This window comes from Polyodon spathula, chromosome 53 (assembly GCF_017654505.1).
Source record: "Polyodon spathula isolate WHYD16114869_AA chromosome 53, ASM1765450v1, whole genome shotgun sequence".
Classification (NCBI taxonomy): Eukaryota; Metazoa; Chordata; class Actinopteri; order Acipenseriformes; family Polyodontidae; genus Polyodon; species Polyodon spathula.
The window spans coordinates 2,074,291-2,085,973 of NC_054586.1; the positions used below are offsets into that span (position 1 = coordinate 2,074,291).

Consider the following 11,683-nt stretch of genomic DNA (forward strand, 5'->3'; position numbering starts at 1 on the left):
TTTTCTGAATCCTTAAACAGGTCAATAGATTCTTCTTCAATGTTGCCAGGCTCCAGTTCAGTCTCTTCTTTAATGTGGACAGGCTCCAGTTCAGTCTCTTCTTTTTTAATGTGGACAGGCTCCAGTTCAGTCTCTTCTTTAATGTGGACAGGCTCCAGTTCAGTCTCTTCCTTTAATGTGGACAGGCTCCAGTTCAGTCTCTTCCTCTTTAATGTGGACAGGCTCCAGTTCAGTCTCTTCTTTAATGTGGACAGGCTCCAGTTCAGTCTCTTCTTTAATGTGGACAGGCTCCAGTTCAGTCTCTCATCTTTAATGTGGACAGGCTCCAGTTCAGTCTCTTCTTTAATGTGGACAGGCTCCAGTTCAGTCTCTTCCTCTTTAATGTGGACAGGCTCCAGTTCAGTCTCTTCCTCTTTAATGTGGACAGGCTCCAGTTCAGTCTCTTCCTCTTTAATGTGGACAGGCTCCAGTTCAGTCTCATCCTCTTTAATGTGGACAGGCTCCAGTTCAGTCTCTTCCTCTTTAATGTGGACAGGCTCCAGTTCAGTCTCTTCCTCTTTAATGTGGACAGGCTCCAGTTCAGTCTCTTCCTCTTTAATGTGGACAGGCTCCAGTTCAGTCTCATCCTCTTTAATGTGGACAGGCTTTAATGTGGACAGGCTCCAGTTCAGTCTCATCTTTTAATGTGGACAGGCTCCAGTTCAGTCTCATCTTTAATGTGGACAGGCTCCAGTTCAGTCTCATCTTTAATGTGGACAGGCTCCAGTTCAGTCTCATAGGTGGACAGGCAATTCTCCAGAATGTGGACTCCTCCTGTTTAATGTAAACAGACTCCATCTTTATTCCTTGGCTTTCACCAAGACAAGGCAGTCCTGAAAACAGAAAATAAAATGTATTATGATCTGTTCTCTATTGGTGTGTTTACACTTATGACTTGAACCTGAACTGGCAAGTCTGATTAGATTGAATGATTTGTATAACTGAGCCCCCTGTTTACACTTGAGCACAGACCTAGGCTGGCTTTGGCCCCATATGCATGCACATAGCCCCTGAACTGTATCAACCACTCCATGCTTGAAGACATTTCCCCTCCCAAAACAAAGAGGCGGAAGTGTTTAAATCAACAGCAAGCCTGTCATTTGTGTCACTTGTGTGTTTCTATTTCAAGGTGGTCGTTCCGTGGCAATTAAGATTTCATTTTGTCATCAGAAATGGAGCAGAGCATTGAAAACGTGCATATCGGACATTTAAAGAAACAGGTGTTATTGTCTTTATTTACACATCAGTCTGACAACTCTTCTCATATGGAAATGTAAACAATAACTCCCATTTATTTTCTTACCCATGACAAGTATTCCATGCACACAGAGAAAGAAGGCAGGTACAGAGTGTTCAGCTTCAGAGCCCCACAGCTGTCGAATGATCTGCCTCGATTTGGAAGGGAGGCACCATCTCTTGCTGCTTTTAACACTTCCGCTTCAGTGAACATTCTACCTGTTTGAGGTCTGACTGACATAACGTGACTTTCGGCTTGTGTACCAGAATCATTTTACACCAAATTGTTTGATGGGTGTGTACTTTGAAGAAGTTCGCCATCAGATAGATCTGTCAACTCATCAACATTTTCTATAAAAAAAGTTCTCTTTTGGGTCGGTAAGCATTCTTAGTTCTGTAGAGCAATACAGTCTGCTCTCCGGAAACGCTGCACTTTGAAATCATGGTATATACAGTCATCTAAACTGAAACCTAAGACACTGAAATGCTGCACCTCATAATAAAAGGTATTTCTCTTGGCCTGGAGCTGCAGTGAAATGCATTGGAGAGTCATCTGTGATGTTTATCCTATGAATATTTCACTACAGTTAATATTCTGTTGATATATTGTTGGGTTTATAAACATTTTGGATGATTTAGTATGATTTCTGGTAAGCGTGTACTTGTGATCGCCGAATCTCCCAACAGAGAAAAACTCAACTCAAAAAAACCCAACAACTCACTCGTCTAGCTTTCTGTCTATTTAACTTTACTTTCATTAGGAGCCCTTGGAGAGGTCAGTCATTTGGTAAACAAACCAATGATTGTTTAAAAGGCTTAGAATGGGTGTCTACCATCACCATTACATCATCGTTCATATATGAATTATTTCTAGCGGCTCTTTTTTGGCACCAGTTAGGAGTGAATAGATTGTTTTCCAAATGGTTTCATGTGGGTACATCCGGCATTAACATTTTTGAAAATCCAATATTGCACTGAATACAGCCTTTCAGCCAAATAACATTTCTCAAGAACAGGCAAGGATAGCTCTCCTAGTTTAGACAGCGAGTCTCCTTTTCTTCATTCTGGGCTGGGAACCTTCCTAGAAAACTTACTCAAAGAGATTGATAGCATTTCCAGTTCAGCATCTTCTAATATTAATTCTTATACAGATTATTGGCAAACTAAAACTTCTTCACATAATATAATGATTTACATGCAAATAAACATCCCATCCAACTAACAGTATGATCTTTAAAGCAGATAGGTAAGTTCCCTAGCAATCCAATGTATTATTATATCATGACTTTAACATCCATGTAACTGCTGTCAGCTACTTCTGTACACGTCCAACTACTGAAACTTACAGAAATATTACAATAGCACTTTCACCCTTTGCAGGAAATGAAATCAACGTGAGCACATTTTCACAAACTCACTGACACGCTTATATGTAGACATCATTCTTCAAAATGTTTCTTTGTAATGGCATATCCCACAAGGTTGAGATTAAATGTTGGGGCCATTTACAAAGATACATATTAAATATAGAACACAGTAAAACATTGCAATCCAACGCCTAGGGGAGCAGCATCTTTGAAAACAGGAATAATTTATTAAATACCAGCAACAAAGTTAGCTCTGCCTGCAGCGGGTGTGTTTTGCAGAATGCTTTGAGTCAGCTCTGCAGCACCAGTACTGTGCTGGGAAATCACAGAGGCATCAACTTACTGATGTTCAGATTTGCAATGTTTTACTGTATATGAATACTAGTTCACTTTGACCCAGTTAAGCCAACATTTTTAATTTGTCAAAACTGAACTCTTACAAATTTGAGATATTAATGTTACTTGCAAATACATCATTGCAAAACATATTTGTAGAAGATAAACAAGGATGCACTCTTTAAACAGAAGCTGTTTAGTGTCTAAACACAGGTACCAGAATAATATTAATAATCAGGAGTTCAGAACAGAAAACTGGTCCTGATGTTAAGCCTGACATGCAGAGTGAGATTCATGCAGTTTAATGTGTTCATTTGAAAAAGCACAAAAAACTCAACTTATTTAGGAGTTTTAAAGCTAAAACTCTGACTTGTTTCACTTTAATTCATTGCCACATCTGTTTATAGTTATTTTCTGCTTTCCATCAAGACTAAAATTACTGCAGATGTGTTATTTTTAATAAGAGACTCATCCCCCCCCCCAACCCCACTACAAAAATTACACTCTTTGCTGCAGATGTTTTATGCTTGAAAATTCAGTGTAGAAAATGTTTCACTGGCAGTCATTAAGGGCCGCAGTAATGATGCTGCTGTATTTTAGTCCCAGTGGTTTCACTCCTTACAGCTACCTGCTTACAACATAAAACAAGGCAGGTGGAAAGAGTATTACTGAAGATGCACCCTCACAATGAGACTGAGCCAGCTGTGAGGAGGAGAAAGGGGAGGTGATGATGGGAGAATGAAGCACGAGGACAGTGTGACTAATGAAAGTACAACAGGGTTATTACCAGTGTACTGGAAACCAGCACTTGCCACTTTTACCAGCTCACACTGCTTATTCTGGAAATAAAAATAAATAAATGCCCCCCCACCCACACTATTGTTTCTTCCAGCATAACCCAAACCACACATTTTTATTATTTGGCCTTACTTGTTGTATTTATGTAAAAAATGAACATGTATTTTTCACTTGTTGCATTTACTTCAGAAAATGAATACAAAGAATAACATAGTATTATACTGTTAACATTTGTATTACAACAGTCACACACACAAAAAAAAAACCACTTTGCATTTGTAGAAAAAAACACTATCTATAACGTGTCATTAACTTGTAGAGGCACTTGCTGTCCAGCACTGCGTCTCATAACCTCTACCTGTACTGTACAGTAGAAAAGAAATGAATCCGACGCAATGTGAACTACAGCAGAGCTCGCTCCATTCTTACTGGAAGCACACACTGCTTAAATGCAGCACAACTTCAACTGTGCGCTTCATCAAAAACAAAAAGATGACATGAAAATACCCGCTTACAAAATTCAGCCAAACTTGAATTTTTTACTAAACAAGACGGCACAGTAATCAATTACAGCTGCAAAAAGCCACCTTACCAATGAGATTCAACAAGATCCACAATTACAAATAACAATAACAACCATTTTAAACCAGCAATGGGATTTAGCATTCAACCTATTTTTATTTTATTTTTTTAACATATCAGAATACTATTCTACTCACAGTTCATCACTGGATTTAATGCAGCATCAAGTCTGTTCTGCACACAACTCGCTATCCTATTGTTGTCTCCAGATATTTAAAAAAATGGCATGGCACAGACGTATTTAGTGCAGGTTGATCACACGTTCCACAGCACTGGGACAATGAGTGTCTCAATGAGGATGATCACAGGTTCCACAGCACTGGGACAATGAGTGTCTCAATGAGGATGATCACAGGTTCCACAGCACTGGGACAATGAGTGTCTCAATGAGGATGATCACCCGTTCCACAGCACTGGGACAATGAGTGTCTCAATGTTCTTGCGTCATTAGTAAGCGTGCTTGACCAAAAATGTAATTCTGTGCTGGAAAAAATTCAAGCAAGAATATCGGTTTACATTATCGGCCAAAATAACAAAAACTGTGATAGCCGATTATTGTGTTGTTTTTGTTCTTAAATCAGTGCCCTGCCGATAGGCTACCGATTATCACTGGAGCCCTATTAAATAAAAACATGCAAGCTGCACAGAAATAACAAATAAAGCTTCTTGAAATGCGTCCTAAATGGTTATAAGAACATGTTGCAGAATGCACAGTGCAATCCAAGTGCTTTGAATGAAAGTACTGAACTAACATGATGTCACTTCAGTTTAAAGGTACGTGTATTTGAGCGTACGCATGCTTTCAGCACATTGTCACTAAATGTGTCATTGTAACTAGCGCCACTGCACAGTACTGGACACTTTACTAAGAGGAGCGTCAACATGAACACAAAGATGAATGATCAGCAGAAGACAGAAAACACTTTAATCCCCATTAAAATGAGCAGCACGATTGCTTGGTCTTGTGATCTGTTTATATGGTCTCAGGGATCGCAAAATCGCTAGCCCGAGGTTCCGGGACAGCCAAAACAATCTGTCAGACAACGTGTTTTTTTTTGGCTGCTTGCCCGACGGGCAATCTGATTTTTTTTACTCTATAACAAGAGAACGTTCTGTGCTTTAATCAAACAGCGGCTTTTCAATGGAGATTCCACTCACACATCAGCCCGGTAAAACACATTTAGAGGGATCAATGTGTTTCATTTGTAATGCTTGAGTGATTTACGGTGTGACGTACACGTACACATTGCTTGTGACCAAATCCTGCAAGGATGGCTTACCTACCTAGTCAGGCGCACTGGTATAAGTCATATGACTGTCTGCTCCAGTGAAGCAAAGGTTAAAATGGACCCTACATCAACCAAAGAATATACTTTTATATTGAAGTCTATCTGTTTTTTTTAGTTTCAGACTGGAATTACAAGCTACTGTACTCTGCTCACCAAGATTAACGTTTTGCTATCTTGTTGTTACTTTTATTAAATCGTTAACGTTATTTCCCAACCGAGGAAAAAAAAAATAAAATAATCGAATACGATAGTTCTTTTCTCGACTCAGATTTAGCACCTAGCATGTTAACATCTGTGTGGATAACTATTCAAAAACTAGTAGAAACTAACTAAAACACAAGTCTGGGAAAAACAAATGGAAGTCTGGTAAAAGTATGGAATTTTGACACTGAAAAAGTGTATGAACCCTGAGATACTGTACCTATATTGAGTACAGTGTACTTTGTACAAATCACAGTCCACAGGTCAATTACGGGCAACCTGACATTTTTTTTTTTGGACAACCAAATGTCGACAATGGACTGCCCAAAGGGCAAGTACCATTACCAAAATTTTGAAAGCCCTGGGTCTCATAACAATGTGCCCTGGTGCCCTTTAGTGATTACAATTAATATTTAGTTTGTGCATCTCATCAAGTTTACTACCAGTCACGCCCAGAACAGCCATGCCCAGAACACTAATCTGGGCACTTACTATTAAGAAAGGGTCAACATTTTAATTCCATAACAAACATTTTAAAAAGTTAGCTTTGCAGAGAAAGTTTGAACAAAATATACAAAGTATACAACTTTTATAGAAACTTTACCAGGAAAATGTTATGGCTGTGACATTTGGTTTTATTTAAACACCATTATTTTGAATCACTAAAATATTTCCCTGATGAATTAATTATCAGTAACTTGGTATTACAGACCCAACGTCAAAATGTGACATTTACAAATGAGTGACTAAAACACTAATCTACCATTGATACCTACAGTGTATGGAAGCTGCACTTGTGAAAATGTTGCTTTTTTAACAGTAACTTTAAATGCCTATAAAGAAAAGGCAAAAAAGAGATCAATAATAACAAGAGGCTGCATTGACACACAACCTTCAGTACAAACACAGGAAGACAGGTTTGATAAAGCAGCTTTCTTTTCTTCATGGCCATGGCACTTTCAAAAAATTGCCCTTCTAATGTTTTTATTTATTAAAAACAAGGTTCACTGTTTAGAATGTTACTGCCAGTATTGACCTGAGGCACCTCTGTGTGCAGAGCAATAACTTGCATAGGATTGATTTGAGGCACCTCTGTGTGCAGAGCAATAACTTGCATAGGATTGATTTGAGGCACCTCTGTGTGCAGAGCAATAACTTGCATAGGATTGATTTGAGGCACCTCTGTGTGCAGAGCAATAACTTGCATAGGATTGATTTGAGGCACCTCTGTGTGCAGAGCAATAACTTGCATAGGATTGATTTGAGGCACCTCTGTGTGCAGAGCAATAACTTGCATAGGATTGATTTGAGGCACCTCTGTGTGCAGAGCAATAACTTGCATAGGATTGATTTGAGGCACCTCTGTGTGCAGAGCAATAACTTGCATAGGATTGATTTGAGGCACCTCTGTGTGCAGAGCAACAACGCATAGTATTGCTGATTTAACAAAGTCAAATGAGTCATGGAAAACATCTACTGAGAAATAAATTTAAAAGCAAGTGAACAGACCTTTTTAATCTGTGACAATAACAGAGATTAATTTTATTGTAATGAGCATTCTTGTGCTTAACTCTCTGATACGTTTTTTTCTCTAATATTAAGCAAAAATGTCATACAAACAATAAACAAAGCATTGCACACAATTACAATCCTGCCAAGTAACACATGAACTGTTCTGACACACTTCGTTACAATTAGAAAATATAGAGTGAGTATGAAGCTAACTGAAGCTGAATGAAAAGAAAGAGAAGCTTCCTTCAGGTATTGTCAGTGGGATGTGCAGCATGGCTCTAGTCACTCGCTGTAAATATAATTGAGCTCGTTTATGAAAATCGCCGATTGATAGACTCGGTAAGTTCACGCGGTCTCACGAATAGAGAAACAATACAAAAAATACATGACAAAAGACAATATTTACTCGCGAGATGTTTTCAACACAAGATATTTTTTTCGGGAAACCCGCCAATCGGGCAGCACTGGCCCGTGACACGCGGACTACAACTGGGAGATGAGAATAAAAACAAACGCGCTGCACAAATACACACACACACACATACAAACAAACAAACAATGCGCTGCACAGCCACGCTGCTTCACAAATACACACACACACAAACAATGCGCTGCACAGCCACGCCGCTTCACAAATACACACACACATACAAACAATGCGCTGCACAGCCACGCCGCTTCACAAATACACACACACACATACAAACAATGCGCTGCACAGCCACGCCGCTTCACAAATACACACACACATACAAACAATGCGCTGCACAGCCACGCCGCTTCACAAATACACACACACATACAAACAATGCGCTGCACAGCCACGCCGCTTCACAAATACACACACATACAAACAATGCGCTGCACAGCCACGCCGCTTCACAAATACAACACACACACAAAAAACAATGCGCTGCACAGCCACGCCGCTTCACAAATACACACACACACATACAAACAATGCGCTGCACAGCCACGCCGCTTCACAAATACACAATACATACAAACAATGCAGCTTTCACAGTTTTACGCCGCTGTCAACCAAATACAAGACTCGCAACACCTCCTACAATGCGCTGCACAGCCACGCCGCTTCACAAACATACAAACAACATCAGCCAGCCACGCTAGCGACAAAAACACATAAAAAACAATGCGCTGCACAGCCACGCCGCTTCACAAATACACAAAAACAATGCGCACGCTTCACAAACACAAACACACATACAAACTGCGCTTAAAACCACGCCGCTTCACAAAACCCAATACAATTTTCCTTTATCAAACTGCGCTTTCACATACTACGCCAGCTTTCTGTAGTTTTAAACACACTATACAACCCAATAAAGACTCGCTTACCTCCTACCTGCCTCCCACAGAACTGCGGAACGAGGAATATACCAATCACAAAATACAAACTGCCCACTGCGATCTGGCAACAGTCATCGGACATAGATTCGCAAATAGAATTGTGATACTGGCGATCTTTTAATGTCTGTATTAATACGACTTTGCCGAGCCCTGCATGTTTTAACATCGGAAATGAGCTGTTTGTAGCTCTATAGTTGTTTTTTTTTTTCCAGTGAATACAATTTGAATTCAGGTAACCCCCCTCCGCATGACAGAGTTCGTATAGTCCTATATTATCAACCGGCCCGCTGTGACTGAAGCAGCAATTGGAGATAAAAGAGAAGACTCTGGTGGATCAGAGCGTTTCTGAAGGAAAGAGGATTTAAATAAGTATGTTGAGTATTTTAGAATACTTTCTCATAAAATAGCCGATTAGCAAGGAAAAAAACAACCTTGGTCAAATCACGTGACAGTGTGTAGCCTGCTGGGGTCACGTGACTGCAGCCTCTCTCTTGGATTGGTTACATTTCGTTTTCCTAGGGCGGGAAAATCGTTGCTCGGCCCCGCCCCCTCCACTCAGCTGACCCGCAGTTTCACTCTACAGTAGCGCCCGTATTTGAAAGGGGTAACAAGAGCACCAATTCAACACAAACTCAGACAACCGGGTATTATTGTAAAGCAATAGGATATGCAAGACACCAGACTTACAGCTGTTTATATTAAAGAAAGAAAGAAATATTGTCATAACCCGTTTCATACACACGTGATTAAAACAGCGTCATTATTGCCCCTGTGTGTAACTCTCTCCCCCCTCTCCTATATTGAATGGCTTGGTTGAGAATCAGCTCGTCTCACTGCCCTATTGTAGCCGCTTGTACACTCAATGTGTTTGATCAGCAGGACACCTAAAAGCCTGGAATAACAAAATACATGCGTTTGTAGTTATTTAAATTACCGGAAGTGCAATAGGCGACCATATAGAAATAATAGGAGGCTGCAGGCTCCACATATAAAGAGCTTACTCGCAGCACTGCTAACAGTGAAACCGGTAGAATTATTCTGTTAAGTGAGCCCGAGTCAGAATTAAAACTGCTAATAGACAAACTTTACATGCCACGAAGATCTAGCGAAATCTGTGTCATGTTTACTGTAACTATTAATACATTAAAGACTTATATTAATAACAATAAACAAAGCATCACAAACAACCAGTTCCAATCAGACAATATAAGGCGAGTATGAAGCTGATTTAGAAGATGAATAAAAAGACAGAGAAGCTTACTTAAGGTATTGTCACTCGCTCTGATCGTCTCGGTTCTTCTCTCCAGGGTAAACAGGCAGCTCAAACTAACAGCGACAGGTAATCTGTGCGACTAGATTAGTCTCGCAGTCCCAGGGACAGGAACACGCCCCCAACACGCTAGCCGCTCCCCGGGTGTTAGCTGACACGGTTATCCTCTCTCTGCTCTCTTCCAGAGGGAGTCGTTAGCGCTTTTCTCTGCTGGGAGAGCTGCAGTGAATGTGTCCTTTCTTCTCTTCAGATGAGAGCAGTTATCAGCCACTCCAAAGCTGAACACGTGTTAGCATGTTAGCTTAGTTCAAGGAGAACAGAGTTTTTTTTTTTTTTGGTATATTTGCTTTGTTTCACTTACACAGATGTATACAGCACTATGAGATTGCAAGAATACAGTTTAAATTACTGTGAAAGAAGCCGTTCAAGGGGAGGGGACAATTTCACCCCCAGGTGATCAAAGAAGTGCAACACTGTCTGAAAGCAAGGCTTGTAAACTTTTATTTATTTTAACCTCTTGTAGCACCAGATATCCTGTAGCAAAATAAAAACGCGTTTCTTTCACGCAGCAATATTAAGACACTGTGTGAGGCTCCACAGCACGGGTTTGGAATGAGATGATGAGATGTGTAATGCTGTCGTGATGTTCCTGGTCACACACATGGGTGCCGATCTGTACTGTGAGGGGGGAGAGAGAAACGTGTGGCAATGTTAGAAAATAAGGCGTGACGTCACCACAATTTCTTCTAAAAACAGATGAAACGGCAACGATAAGAAATGTTCTTAATGTTGAACAAAAACTATAGTATATATTAGTTTAATTTATCATGCCTTTGGAAGTGTTTCTCCCGGATAACCACTCCCGTGATGAGCGGCGCTGCCATGACAACCTATCAAATCACCCACACGGCTCCTATACTTTAGAGCACGTCAGGAACGTTTTATTGTTTCAACAAAATAACATCAATAAGATTGAGCTGAGCTGCCAGTGTGTAATAAACAAACCCTCAAATATCAGAGAATAGATACAGAGACAAGCCGTGGCACCAGCAAGAGGGGACAATGAAAGCGCCAGATACAGTTTAAATACATAAATAAATAACGAGATGAAACAAAAATACATGTGGGTATATTTTAATTTTTTTAAAAAAATCTATACCTCCATAATTCTGAGTATTTATCTAAATAATGTCACAGCTAATTCTTTACAAATTAATCATTTCTATTTCCCTCGAGGGCTAAGTAATGTGGCGTTATAGTTTCTAACCATTAATGAATTTTAGAAATCTTTTAGAAACAGTCTGCCCCTCAAACAGTTTAAAATATAATTTAGATTTATATGGCAGTTAGTATATAAATCAATTTCGAAAACGGGTCGCATTTTGTAATTTAAATAGGTATGAGCTACCAAAACGTATTTTTGTTTCATATGGTTATTAATGTATTTATTTGATTAAACTTTAATCGAGGCTTTCATTTTATCTTCTTGAAGTCACCACAGCGCCTCGCGCCGCTCGGAACTTTCGCATTTTTAAATCCTAACGGTCTCTGCTCAGCTGAGTGGAACGTTCAGGAGCCGGTTGCCTAGCAGCGTCTCCCCCTCTTCTCTGCCCCGCCCTCTCTCCCTCTCTCGCTGCACAGGCTGGGAGTTCAGATTTAGCTTCGTTATATTATAGAGCGCA

The 11,683-nt window shown here is 40.0% G+C and overlaps 1 protein-coding gene across 1 annotated transcript in view; it reads right to left on the bottom strand.

Moving 5' to 3' along the window:
* LOC121307130 (zinc finger protein OZF-like) overlaps positions 1 to 8,813 on the bottom strand; it is a 32,527-nt gene extending 23,714 nt beyond the window's left edge. Inside the window, exon 1 of the mRNA XM_041239257.1 lies at positions 8,720 to 8,813. Within this exon, the coding sequence (XP_041095191.1) occupies positions 8,720 to 8,813 (94 nt within the window). The remainder of the gene's footprint in view (positions 1 to 8,719) is intronic.
* Positions 8,814 to 11,683: the final 2,870 nt, after the last annotated feature.